General features: G+C 49.1%; 1 protein-coding gene across 1 annotated transcript in view; it reads right to left on the reverse strand.

Annotated features, from left to right (window-relative positions):
• TGM2 (transglutaminase 2) overlaps positions 1-14565 on the reverse strand; it is a 53660-nt gene continuing 39095 nt past the window's right edge. Inside the window, exons 8-13 of the mRNA XM_083744311.1 lie at positions 13103-13206; positions 12020-12259; positions 10838-11107; positions 3997-4157; positions 3306-3442; positions 1-1956 (exon numbers count right to left, since the gene is read on the reverse strand). Coding sequence (XP_083600437.1) covers positions 1800-1956; positions 3306-3442; positions 3997-4157; positions 10838-11107; positions 12020-12259; positions 13103-13206 — 1069 coding nt within the window. The 3' untranslated portion in view covers positions 1-1799. The remainder of the gene's footprint in view (positions 1957-3305; positions 3443-3996; positions 4158-10837; positions 11108-12019; positions 12260-13102; positions 13207-14565) is intronic.

Consider the following 14565-nt stretch of genomic DNA (forward strand, 5'->3'; position numbering starts at 1 on the left):
TTGAAGGTGAAAAATTAACTCTTTATTCAGTGATTGCATAGTTCACTTCCACTCTGAGAACACAGCATTTGCCGCGAGCGTCAGCTAGAAAGGCTCAAGCGAAGCCAGCAAACCACCTTCTCCTTCGCACATTTGAGATTACGCATAGCATCACGGTACGCAAATATATCTATGTACATGTTACATGGCTCACATTATCACGCCCTTTGTTTCTTGGGTCAGCTTTTAAAAAAATAAATGAATGAATCTTTCTCCAAAGTGTGGACCTGGGAGCTTCTTAGCAGGAAATGCCTCCACCAAGAAATTGTGCTCGTCTTTCTGTTCCCCAGAAACCGCACTGGAAGGGGGTAAGAAAGCTGCTTTCTCTGCCTGCCTTCCTTCTCCACAGTCCTGGCTCTCAATTTCATTTTTCCCCCTGCCGTGCCTTCTAACGAACACAGAGAGTTTGTTTCTCTGGCTAAATACTTAAAGATGGCCCAGGGAAAGGATTTGAGGCTGGTGCTCTTGAGCACAAGAAGAGCTGGTGTCTCTGGCCAGCATCTGCCTTGGCAATGCTGAGTGACTTTGACGTCTCTGTTTATCTGACGGTCGTTGGCAGACTCCTTCTTCTGAGTCCTTCTCCTGTCCCACCCAGCCAGATCTTCCCTGGTTTCAAACACGAAATAAAACTCTGCTCGTCACAGTTTTTAGACAAAGCGCTTGTGCCATCATTGTGAAACCCTGGACTTTGATGAACGCTTAAACTGTGGAACTCCCTCCCACCATAGGCAGGGGCCAACTTTAAAAGAGGGCGGGGCAAATTCATGGAGGGGGGAGGAGACTATTGATGGCTACTTGTGGGAGTAGAGAGGGATTCTGTGTTCGAATCCCGCTTGCGGGTTTCCCAATAGAGGCATTTGATGATCACTGTGAGAACAGGATGCCAGATTAGGTGGGTCTTTCAGGACTGGCGTAGCAGAAGTCTGTACGTGCTGCCATACATTTCTGGCGGCTGCTGGTGCTGGAATCTAGATATATATTATTTTCTTTATTTTTGGCATGGTGCAGCAAGCAGCTTACAATATTTGCGTCCCTCTCCCCAGCATAAACGACTTCGGGGAAGGGCATGTCACATTTTGTTGGGGCCGCAGACAGCTGGACATTAAGGGCCACCCATTTCTGGGCAGGAGATATTCCTGTCTTACGGACACAGCAGACGGAGGGGAGATAAGGGGTTCAAGCCCTCCTGAGGTGGAAGGACGGAGCTTTATTTATTGCCCCAATTCCCTTGAAGACAGAAAACCAGCAGGCCAGGGAGTCTGCAAACTTGCCAGGTACCTGTCCTGTCCATGGCCCGAAGCAACACATTTCTGCTGTGTGCGCAAATAAGGAGGAACTTTCTAGAGTCCACTGGAGGTTTTCCAACTGGGATTCTTCAGCTGTGATTCCTGCATTGCAGGGGGTTGGACTAGATGACCTCTGGAGGTCAATTCTAACCACGATTCTTTGAAAAAGCCACAAAAATATATCTTTTTGTATTGCAGGGGAGGGTCTAGCTAGGACCAAATTTCGGCTCCTTGGTGAAGAAGCAGTTGGGGGGTGATGGCCCCTTGCAATATTGTCACATTTGGGGGGGGGGTTCAGGGTCGCTGCTTCCAAGGCCCCCTTGGGTCCCCGTTGCGTGTACACTGGGGGAGTTTTCCAGGGTCCCCGTTGCTGCCGGAATCACCCGTCTTTCTAAAGAGGCGGCTCAGGCGATGGAGTTCAAGCCGGGCCAGCAAAGCAACCCTCTTCCCTTCTGGGCAGGGCGGGGCTGCACATCATTTGGGCAGAGGGGCGATGATGACGTTCCGGTAGCCCTTCACCCCCTTCAGCTTGTCGCTCTCGAAATCCACCACCAGCTTCCTCAGGCCCGACTGGCGGGGCACGAACTCCACCCTCACCTTGGCGTCCTCACCCGGCCCGACGGGGCTGTCCCTGCGGAGAGAGGGGAAGGGGGTCACACGAGGTCAGCCTACGGTCATCAGAAGAGTCCACTGGATCAGGCCCAGGGCCCAGTGAGTCCAGCAGAACATCAACACAAGAGCCCTTTCCCTTCCCAGAGTTTCCATCAACCCATATTCAGAAGCATTGCTGCCTCTGACTGTGGAGGCAAAATAATAACAATAACAATAACAATAACAATAACAATAACAATAACAATAACAATAACAATAACAATAACAATAACAATAACAAATTTATTATTTATTATTTATACCCTGCCCATCTGTATTATTTTACTGTTAGCCACTCTGAGCCTGGCTTTGGCTGGGGAGGCCGGGCTATAAATTTTATTTATTTATTTATTTATTTATTTATTTATTTATTTATTTATTTATTTATTTATTATTATTATTATTATTATTATTATTATTATTATTATTATTATTATTATCTGGCTAGGCTTCCCCAGCCACTCTGGGCGGCTTCCAACAGCCCTCACAGCTAGGAGCCCTCAATAACGCTTTCCTCCTCCACGAAGTTATCTAATCTGGTGGGAATGAGTACCATAGTTTAACTTTGCACTGCAAGAAGAATTTTATCTGTCCTGAAATAAGTTTCCTTGAATGTCCACACGTTCCACAGTTCTGAGAGAGGGAGGAAAAATTCTGGTGGCAATATCCTTTCTGAGGCAAGGTGACCAGAACGTCACACAGTACAGTCGTACCCTGGAAGTCAAACGGAATCCGTTCCGGAAGTCCGTTTGACTTCCAAAACATTCAGAAACCAAGGCACAGCTTCCGATTGGCTACAGGAAGCTCCTGTAGCCAATCAGAAGCTGTGAAAGTCGTGTCGGACATTCGGGTTCCAAAGAACGTTCACAAATTGGAACGCTCACTTGCAGGTTTGCAGTGTTCAGGAGCCAAAACATTCGGGATCCAATGTACGACTGTACTGCAAATGTGGTTGCATCATAGATTTGTAGAATGACATCATGATGCCGGTAGTTTTATATTCACTTCCTTTTGTAACGATCCAATGGTCCAAGGGATCAGAACCACTTCCCTACAACGGAAGGCTGCCGTTTTTCAGGCTTCTTAGCTGAGCCAAAAGGCCAGCAAGAGGTGGCACGATAGACGTTTGTGAAATTATGCATGGTTGGTTTGAGAAAAGTTCTTCTCCCTCTCTCATAGCACTGCAATTCCTGGAACATCCAAAGTCTGCTCTGCTTGCAGAATTAAGCCTTTTCCCCTTCCACAACTGAACTGGGCGTCAACAGCCCTTGTTCGTGTCTTGGAAGTGTTGGTATTGAGAACCAGAAGATGTGGTTGGGGAAAACTCACAGCTCCTGGATCTTCTGCCCTTCTGTCAGGCCGGCACCCTCGACGGCGAAGAGGCAGCCATTCAAGGGGGTCGGAAGGGGGTTCTTCAACGTCAGCTCGGCCACCAGCCTCTGCTTCTGAACTGGCTCCCCCAAGATCTGCATTTGGAAAAGAGGAGAAAGCTCAGCCTGATGGGGAAATATTGGGGTTCAATGCCCAATACACTCTGGGTTCAGCCTGGAGGCCCATAAAACCCAGATTCCAGGGGTCAACAAAACAGGACATGCTCAGCCAACAAGGAGTTGATGAGCAGCGGGACAACTATGAAAACAGCACAAACATTTATGCACCTATAAGCGTGGGGGAAGCTATGCCCATATATGACAATACATCCTTCTTTCTTCTAACTTCCTTCTCTTTTCCCCTACAATAGCTTCTAACAGCAAGATCCTTCTTATGTGATACGTTGTCATTCTCTCTTGCAAACACAGAAGAACCACACATGCCCCTAGCAGAATTTCATTAAGCTGCACGGTCTGGACTCAACATCTGTCTGTCTGTCTGTCTGTCTGTCTGTCTGTCTGTCTGTCTTTCTCTCTTTCCCCAGAACCTAGATGAACATTCTGACCCCTTCCAACTCTACAATGTGATTACGCCCAGGGCACGCACTTCCCAGAAGCAGCCATAAAATGCCCATGCAAATTTGCCTTACCCGGACTTTGATATCTGGGTTTTTGACATAGATGTTCCTGGACTCGAGGACGATCTCGTTGGTCTCGTGCTCCTTCAGGAGAGCCATCACCTTGATCATATTGTCCTGCGTCAGGCAGTCGCCGTACTTCTCGTAGAGGATGCGCAAGGGGACGACCCTCTCTGGAGAGGAAGCCAGAAGAAGAAGAAGAAGAAGAAGAAGAAGAAGAAGAAGAAGAAGAAGAAGAAGAAGAAGAAGAAGAAGAAGAAGAAGAAGAAAGAACATGAGCTTTGCCAAAGACGGAATCCAGACTCCTTGGATCTCCTCCAGTTTTAAGAAGATTCCACAACATCATGTAAAAACAGCATGAGGGAATGGGACTGTCTCTTGCACATACCCAGTTGACCGCTGGGTGGAACCACAGCTGGGAGAAACCAGCCACATAACCACAGGAGGGAGAAAGCATTCTGAACGCAGCATCACATACAAAAACCAACCCATATGCACATGGGTTGAGGGCATCAGCCTCATATCTCCTTCAGAACATAGGGAGAGCCTCTCTCAGGTGTGGGGAACCTCTGGCCTTCCAGATGTTGCTCCCATCTCCCATCATCCCTGACCATTGGCCGTGCTTGCTGGGGCTTCTGGGAGCTGAAATCCACTGACATCAGGCTGTCCGAAGGTTCCCTATGCCATTGGTCTATCTCAGCCAGCATCCTTTGTCTCATTGTGGACCACCAGATGTCTCTGGGAGACCCACAAGTGGGAGACGAGGGCCATCGCCCTCTCGGGCTGATGTTCTCCAAAGCATGTTGGACCCTGACCCTGGAGGTCATATGCAGTCGCAGGGGCGATTTTAGGGTAGCGGGGGTGCTGAATTTTAGCACCACACAAGGTGCCACTGAAATTTGAGGGCCCAATTTCTCACTAATGAGTTCTTCTGTTCCCCCTCCAAACATAGAAAGTTGCCCTCTACTGAGCCAGTCCAATGGCCCACCGAGTTTAGTATTGTCGCCTGCTTCTTGGGAGAAAAGCAATGACAAACCTAGACAGCATCTTAAAAAGCAGAGTCATTACCTTACCAACAAAGGTCCGTATAGTTAAAGCTATGGTTTTCCCAGCAGTGATGTATGGAAGTGAGAGCTGGACCATAAAGAAGGCTGATCGCCGAAGAATTGATGCTTTTGAATTCTGGTGCTGGAAGAGACTCTTGAGAGTCCCATGGACTGCAAGAAGATCAAACCTCTCCATTCTGAAGGAAATCAGCCCTGAGTGCTCACTGGAAGGACAGATCCTGAAGCTGAGGCTCCAAGACTTTGGCCACCTCATGAGAAGAGAAGACTCCCTGGAAAAGACCCTGATGTTGGGAAAGATGGAGAGCACAAGGAGAAGGGGACGACAGAGGACGAGATGGTGGGACAGTATTCTTGAAGCTACCAGCATGAGTTTGACCAAACTGTGGGAGGCAGTGGAAGACAAGAGGGCCTGGCATGCTCTGGTCCAGGGGGTCACAAAGAGGTGGACACAACTAAACAACTAAACAACAAAGAACAACAATTTGGGGAGGGGCATAGATGTGGGTCACCTGCTGCTGCGTTGAGTGACAGCCATGCACCTGTCCTGATCTCTCTTTGGCCCTCAGTGCAATGGACATCTGGGTGCACTTCAAAGCCATGACAGCTCCCCAAACCCAGCTGTGTCCAGCAGGGGGCCAGACGCAAATTAGCTGCCCTAGGATGCATTTGGCCAAGACTCTGGGTTTACGCTTGGCCTGTGCCTCCAAGTCTTGCAGAGTTTCCCCCTTTAGGGATCTTGTGGGTTTTTGTTTCTAAATCTCTTCCAAAGTCTGCCCAATGGCAAGGGCCTTTAAGATAAGGCCCAGTTAATGCAGGCGGGTCAAGTGGAAGTTGCACTTGTAAAAAGTTTCCGGTGCACGTAAAATGCTAGAGCACCATCAGAAAGCGTTGGATCAAAGCATATCGGATTCCTTCCCAGCTCTGGAAGAAAACACCGTCACTTCTAAATGAAAGAATGCAGAGAGAGAGAGAGAGATAGTTTGCTTTTTCTACTGTCGTTCCCATGCCTTGTGTCTTCAGCTTTCTGGTTCTTTAATTCAGAATTGCAGCTGAAATGGAAAACTTGGAGAGGACAAAAACTCTAGGGTATTAATAGGATGCAAATAGGACACACCATTTAATGCTTTCAGACATGGAGATGGCATTTGGACAATTTCCCCAGAAGTCAAGAATACAGTCATACCTCGGGTTAAATGTGCTTCAGGTTGAGCGTTTTCAAGTTACGCTCCACGGTGACCTGGAAGTAACGGAGCGTGTTATTTCCAGGTTTCGCTGCTCGTGCATGTGCAGACGCTCAAAATGACATCACGCACATGCATGGAAGTGGCAAAACGCGACCCACGCACGCGCAGACACGCAGTTGCGTCTTACGTTCTATTCAGGATGCAAACGGGGCTCCAGAACGGATCCCGATTGCATCCAGAGGTACCACTGTATAAGAAGGGCCTGCTGGATCAGGCCAGGGTCCCATCCAGTCCTGCATCCTGCTCTCGCAGTGACTGACCAGATGCCCATTATGGGAAACCCACAAGCGGGACCTGACCATAAGAGCAACTCTCCGCTCCTGTGGTTTCCAGAAACTGGCTTTCAGAAGCATGCCCAATATCCATTGATAGCGTTCTCCATGAATTTGTCCAGTCCTCTTTTAAAGCCATCTAGGTTAACAGCCATCACTGTCTCCTGTGGCAAGGAGTTCCATAGTTCAACTCTGCACTGCATGAAGAAGGACTTTCTTTTATCTGTCCTGAACCTTCCAACATTCAGCTTCACTGGCTGTTCATGAGTTCCAGTGTCAGCAGAGAGGGAGGAAAACTTTTCTCGATCCAGTTTCCCCATGCCGAGAATAATTTTATAAGTTTCTATCATGTCTTTCCAAAGAGGATCCGCGAGCTGGCCAAGGTCACTCCCAGATAACCGGTTTAACTGAGCTGTCATCCTGACCTATTTGAAGGGAGGTTAAACTGCGCTGTACCAAGCCATTGTTCTCCCACGCTGAATTTCCCCATTAATTTCCTCACCGCAAAGGGTCATTTTTTAAAGGAAAATGGGCTTGTTGTGCCAAAGCACCGAATCCACTGGAACAGCAAACCTGAGTTATTTGGGACAAGATCCAAGCCCTGCTTGCAAAATAGCAGCAGCCTGGGAGCATCCTGGGTTTTAACCTCTGCAAGCATAGAGGCTTTGGGGGTCCCCAAAGGGTGGAAATACTCCCAAAATCCCACAGCTTGGAGATATCCAGCAAGACGGAGCCTCAGGAGGACTCGGAAGCTCGAGCGACCCAGATTGTCGCAGCTTCTCAGGGGTCTGTGTGCCTCTCACCACTGGTCCTTACATCGATGCTCCATCAATGACCCTAAGGTGGATTTCTGCCAAACAGCTACATTCCTGCCTGAGCAGTCTTGGGCGCTGAACGACAACCTGCGGTTCGCCTCAACGTGTCTCTGCGTTCCCTTCCAAATGGTTGTCAACCATTTGGTGCTCAGGCTGTGGGTGTTTTCACCCAGGAAGCTAGCCTCCCTTGCTGCTCACCTCTAAATTCTTGCTGTTTGTCTGGAAGTGATGGAGGGCATTTGTAATGCAAATGAGCATTCTGGCTTAGGCCTGCCAGCTGAAGCAAGAGGAAGTCCCCAGGGTGGAAAGGCTTTCTTAATGCAAGAGAAGGAGGGGGGAAGGTTCTGGCTTGCATGGTTTATTTAGGGGCTTTCTGGGGCAATCTGGCTGACCATGGGTGCAGGGGTGGGGGAGAGAGGGAGCTGAACGAGACAGAGCCTGCCTCTTTTATTCGTAGCATTTTCATCTTGCTCTTCAGCCAGAAAAAAAGGCTCTCTGCACTGTCTGCAAATGTTCGCAGAACATCCCTGCTTATGATCTAAAAGGCACATGGCACAAAAGGAAAAGGTATCTGGAGGGAGGAGGAAAAACGCAGCTGGTTCTTCTTTAGTAAAGGGCCCCTCTGCCTCTCCTGGGCACTGTTGAACATGCCCTGTGGAGCTGGGTATTTTAGCCTGGAGACGGAAAGGCTTAGAGGGGATATGATAGTCATTTTTAAATATCTCAAGGGCTGCCCCATGGAAGATGGAACCAACTTGTTTTCTCCTGCTCTGGAGGACAAAACTTGAACCAATGGCTTCAAATGACGGAAAAGGAGATTCTGACTAAACATGAGGAGGAACTTTCCAACAGTAAGAGCTGTTCAACAGTGGAACCGACTCCCTTGGGAGGTGGCGGACTCTCCCTCCTTGGAGATTTCAAAGCAGAGGTTGGAGGGCCATCTGTCAGGCGTTTTGTGATTGCCACTAGAGAGTTCTATGGTTCTACGAAAGAGAAGGTGAGGTCATACTCCCGCCGAAGTGTCACTCAGTGCACAGCCAGATCCACCAATTTGAAGAACCAGTCCAGCTGTTTCATGGGATTACAGAGATGGGGGAACCCAAAAGCTCAACCCCCAGCAATGCAAAAAATCACAGCTGAAGAATCCCTCATGGATGGCCACCTCCGCTTAAAAGGCTCCAATCAAAGAACACCCATCGCCTTGATTCTTAGCCCCACAGTCCCAGGCACCAGGAAGCCAGCAAAAACTCCTGTGCTAACACACCCTCTGCATGAATGCACAGTGACAATCTTGGTCCGGGTTCAAAGCAAACAAGCTCTTCTCTCTCCCTTGGGGCAGGGAGCCAAGTCTCACGCCAGTCTCCATCTCCGGAAGGGCTGTTTATCTCAGCGGTTTTGCCTCTGCGAAGGTATGCAATTTGGAAGGAACTTGACTCCACCAGCCCCAGCACTGCAAGGCCCATTGTTCGCTTGCAACCCACCACCCAAACCCCGCCTTTCAGGTGCTGTTATATAAATGGGCTGAAAGGAATAGCAGCTGCTCACTTGGAGGAGCCACAAAGGGCAGGAAATTGCCTGCTCAGAGTGCAATGATCCCCTTCCACTTACTCTGGGTCCCCAGGATGTGAATCCAGGCCCTCGTGCCAAAATCCACAGGACGGGAGCCAAGAGGCGTGAGCCAAGCGACAAGCAGCTCACAAGAATGCACAAGCATTTGTGTGTCTGCTCGAAACCAGGAGACGATGCCACCCTCTCCAATTCCATCCTAGGATGGCCTGGTGGAGTTGCCAAGAGATGTCTCAGGTTGCCAGCTGGGAAAGAGAGGCTCCCTCCAGCCTTGCTGAGGGGTGGCAGCCCTGTGGACCCCCCAGACGTGGGAGGACTCCAAATCCCAGCAGGCCCAGCACCTAGCATGGTCAGTGGCTAGGAAGGAGGATGGAAGTTGTAGTCCAAGGAGATCTAGAGCAGGGGCCAGCAAATGTTTTCAGCAGGGGGCCAGCCCACTGTCCTGCAGACCTTGTGGGGGGGCCGGACTATATTTTTTTGGGGGGGGAAATGCACAAATTCCTGTGCCCCACAAATAACCCAGAGATGCATTTGAAATAAAAGGACACATTCTACTCATGTAAAAACATGCTGATTCCCGGAACATCCACTGACTGGATTGAGAAGGCAATTGTGCCGGATCCGGCCCCCGGGCCTTAGTTTGCCTACCCATGATCTAGAGCAGCCTTTCTCAACCTGTGGGTCCCCAGATGTTGTTGCACTACAACTCCCATCACCCCTATCTAGCAAGGCCAGAGCTCAGGGATGATGGGAGTTGTAGTCCAACAACATCTGGGGACCCACAGGTTGAGAACCGCTGATCTAGAGGCTCCTAACCACCTGCTCTAACCAGAGATGCAGAGAGCTGAAAGTGCAACGCCAAAGATTTAGGTGCTGCCCTGGGCAAAGAAAGCCTCTCCAACATCTGGAGATGTCTGCTGCGGTGGAGGTGATGTTGCGGCTAGGAGATAGGGATGCCCAGGCAGCCGCTCCCCATTGGTGCTTCCTCTTGTGGTGAAGAGGAGGAGGAGGAGGAGAAGGAGAAGGTCTGGGCGCTTGATGCAGATCATTTCCATTGCGTCACTCCTGAAGCGCAGCAGGAATGCTAAACAAGGAGAAGTGGAGCTGGGGGCGCAAGGAGGTCACAGACTGATGGGGAACAGCTGGGCTGAAGGGAAGCCATCTCAACTGGAGGAGAAGAGGAGCAACAGAGGGGCAGGGGAGGAAAGGGAAAGCTTGCAGCCCAGGAAGGGACTGGAGAGGGGAGCAAAGGCCACTGGGCCCTGCTCAGCAGGAGGCTTGCAAATCCTCTGTCTGCTGCCTCCAAAGAAAGGATGGAGAAACAGCACAACAGCCAGTCGTTGCTGTTCTACTCAAAGCTGAAAGTGCAGCAGCAGCTGCTCTGCTTCCAGACTCCTGGGATCCAAGCCATGTTCTCAGGGCCAGGGGTTGCTCCCTCTTTCCACAGCCCCATGACTCTGAGGGGGAGGTTCATGGGGACCCCCATATAGGGAGGGAAATGGTTCAGGCTCTCCCCCACCAGATTCCTGAATTGATGCCTTTGAATTATGCTGCTGGAGGAGACTCTTGAGAGTCCCATGGACTGCAAGAAGATCAAACGTATCCATTCTGAAGGAAATCAGCCCTGAGTGCTCACTGGAAGGACAGATCCTAAAGCTGAGGCTCCAAGACTTTGGCCATCTCATGAGAAGAGAAGACTCCCTGGAAAAGACCCTGATGTTGGGAAAGATGGAGGGCACAAGGAGAAGGGGACGACAGAGGACGAGATGGTGGGACAGGGTTCTCGAAGCTACCAGCATGAGTTTGACCAAACTGCGGGAGGCTTCATGGGTCCATAGGATTAGGGGATGGAGAAGGCAGATAGATCACCTGCTCTCATCTGTCTTTACCTGCGTAGGGCTCCAGGTTGACGTTGAGCAGGTCTTTGCTCCCACATTCGGGCCCCAGCGTCCCATTGTAGGTGACGGTCCGGGCACCAAACATAAGCCGGCATCGCCGCTCGGTGTCCGTGTTGTTGTTGATGACGGCAAAGACGTCAAAGTCGCACCCATTGTTCATTCCCTCGGAGGCCTTGATTTTGACTTTCAAGCCCTCTTCTGATGGCGGGTAGACCTTCTGGTGCTTCGCCTTCTCAAAGACGGACCTCTCCTCCTCTGAGTCTGCAAAAATGGAAGCAGGAACAACTAAGGTACCTACAGGACAGCCTCTCCTGGTCTGCCCCGCAGAGGACCTTAAGGTCCATGAATAACTGTAGTTTAGTAGTTTAGAGGTCCTAGTTATTGGTATCAGATACCAAATGTGCATGCACACAAAAGCTCATACCAATAACTAACTTAGTTGGTCTCTAAGGTGCTACTGGAAGGATTTTATTTATTTATTTTATTTATCTTATTTGATGTCCATTAAAAAAATATTTTTAAATTGTATGGTTTGTTCTGTGTGTGGCTTTGTGTATTTTTGTTGTAAACCGCTTTGACCTTTTTTTTTAATGAGACAGCGGTCTATAAATGTTTTTATTAATAAATACAGAAGTCTGGGAAACTGATGTGAATCCTCTCCTTACATTCAGAGACATGAATCTTTGTCATTATTGAAAGATTTCCCTGAATCTAGCATTCCCTCTAGTATGCTGCTGGAGGAGACTCTTGAGAGTCCCATGGACTGCAAGAAGATCAAACCTCTCCATTCTGAAGGGAATCAGCCCTGAGTGCTCACTGGAAGGACAGATCCTGAAGCTGAGGCTCCAGTACTTTGGCCATCTCATGAGAAGAGAAGACTCCCTGGAAAAGGCCCTGATGTTGGGAAAGATGGAGGGCACAAGGAGAAGGGGACGACAGAGGACGAGATGGTGGGACAGTGTTCTCGAAGCTACCAGCATGAGTTTGACCAAACTGCAGGAGGCAGTGGAAGACAGGAGTGCCTGGCGTGCTCTGGTCCAGGGGGTCACAAAGAGGTGGACACAACTAAACAACTAAACAACAACAACAACAAGTATCCCCTCCCTCCTTTCCTCCCTCCCTCCCTCCCTGCCTGCCTCCAACTTATATAAAACCCAGAGATGCTCTGGATACCTTCCGGGTACTTGTAGTTGTGGGTGATGTCCTCTTTGGCATCCCTGCCCACGCTCTTGGTGCTGATGTGCTTTCCCACCAGAGAGGAGTACGTGGTCCTCTTCCGAGACATGTCGCTCTGCAGCATCAAATAGGCCACGTCTGCGTTGACCTCGGCGAAGACAAACTTCACGTCGTACTTCAGCTTCAGGTCTCCTTCCTTGACAGCTCGGACCGGAGTGGGGCCACAGCAGTAGACTCCTGTGAGGAGAAAGAAGCCATCGACCAGAGGAATATTAAAACGTACACTGGCTGTGTTTAATTATTGTTGAAAATGATGTGTTGAAAAGTAATAAAAAATAATATATATATAAAAAATTATCCATTCCAGACTTTTAAAAACAACCCCTAAAACAGCCATTTAACATGAATTTTACTATCTAACGAGACCATTGATCCATAAAATGAAAGCAATAAACAATGTACTGCAGTCACACAATCAATCAATCAATCAGTAGCTGAACTCGGTTCCACACAGTCACAAAAACAAAACAAAAAAGAGCCGCAAAAACAAAAACACAAAATAAATAGCAAAAACAGACAGACCTCAGCGTAACACTCAAAATGAAAGTGTGGCACTCAAAATGGAGCACATTTGGCTTCCAAAAAAAGTTCACAAACCGGAACACTTACTTCCGGGTTTGCAGTGTTTGGGTTCCAAGTTGTTTGAATACCAAGGCGTTTGAGAACCAAGGTCCCACTGTATGGAGCGTTAGGGGAATAATCAAGCCTCTTTTCTTTGTCCCTTAATTGCCTCCATTCCCAGCTCTGCAGAACCTCCCAGCCAAAGCGATGACAGGAAATTGGGTATCGGGCTGGGCGTACATTATAGATACGTGCCTAGCTGTAATAAGCGATCATCATTATTGCCTGTGTTTTAGGCACCTTTCCTTTATTCTATTAAAGTTCTACTCTGTCCTTCAGTTAAACAACACAAACAACCTCCTCCCAGCCCAAATCCTTGGGGGCCTGCCTATGGGGCCGAGAGCTGTAGCCCTAAGGATGGAGGAGGAGGCTATTGGCTGGCGCTCTGGGCAGAGATACCTTCGCTTTTTTCCTGGGGAGTTGGGTCCAAAACCTGCCAGCCGTCATACCCGCCTGGGAGATCTGGGCGGGTCATCCAGGATTCGTTCCAGCAGTGATAATTCCTGTGGGAGGCAGAGAAAAGGGAGAGGGAGGGAGCGAAGTCCGATAAGAGAGGCACACTCTGCATTGCTCCAAAGGACCTTCGCATTCCAGAGGCGTTTGGCACAGGACCAGCTGGAAAATTCTCAGCTCCCCCCCATGGAATTTCTCTCCTAGGTGTTCCTGAGGAGTGCCAGGCACCCTCACTCTGCAAGATGCTTGAAAGCCGTTATGGGATGCTCAAGTATCAGGCACCTCGTAAGCAGAGAAATCCTATCAAGGCCTGAAATGCAAACTTTGCTGCTTCCAGCAGCGCAACAGCTTTGACTTGAGGCAACAATAGGAGAATCGTGGAATTATAGGATTGGAAGGGATCCCAAGGTTCATGCAGCCCAACCCCCTCTAATACAGGAATCACAACTAAAGAATCCCTGATGGACGGCCCTCCAACCTCTGTTGAAAAACCACAAAGAAAGGAGAGTTTTCCACCTTCCAAATGCGTCCATTCCACCATCAAAAGGTTATTGCCAGAGTGGTGCATGCTCTGGTTATCTCCCACTTGAATTACTGCAATGCGCTCTACATGGGGCTACCTTTGAAGGTGACCCGGAAACTACAACTAATCCAGAATGTGACAGCTAGACTAGTGACTGGGAGTGGCTGCCAAGACCACATAACACTGGTCTTGAAAGACCTACATTGTTTCCCAGTATGTTTCAATTGTTGGTGCTGACCTTTAAAACCCTAAACGGCCTCAGTCCAGTACACCTGAAGGAGTGTCTCCGCCTCCATCATTCTGCCCGGACACTGAGGTCCAGCTCCGAGGGCCTTCTGGCGGTTCCCTCCCTGCGAGAAGCCAAGTTACAGGGAACCAGGCAGAGGGCCTTCTTGGTAGTGGCACCCACCCTGTGGAACACCCTCCCACCAGATGTCAAAGAGAAGAACAACTACCAGACTTTTAGAAGACATCTGAAGGCAGCCCTGTTCAGGGAAGCTTTAAATGTTTAATAGGTTTTGTATTTCAATATTCTGTTGGAAGCCGCCCAGAGTGGCTGGGGAAACCCAGCAAGATGGGCGGGTATAAATAATAATTTATTATTATTATTATTATTATTATTGTTATTATTATTATCATTATTAATCAGAATAACAGTACAGTAGGGTTGGAAAGGACTGCCAGGGATCATCTAGTCCAATCCCTGCAATGCAGGAATCTCAGCTGAAAGCATCCCTGACAGATGGCCGTCCAACCTTTGCTTAAAAACCCCCAAGGAAGCTGCTGTTGTTGATTCAGTTGTTGCTTCCCTGCTAGCTGCACCAGGAACCCTAAAGTTCCTTCATGGACAGAGCTCAGCACCTCATAGTTAGGCAAAGCTATCAGA

Source organism: Podarcis gaigeae, assembly GCF_964106915.1.
Source record: "Podarcis gaigeae genome assembly, chromosome: 6".
NCBI classification, from domain to species: Eukaryota; Metazoa; Chordata; class Lepidosauria; order Squamata; family Lacertidae; genus Podarcis; species Podarcis gaigeae.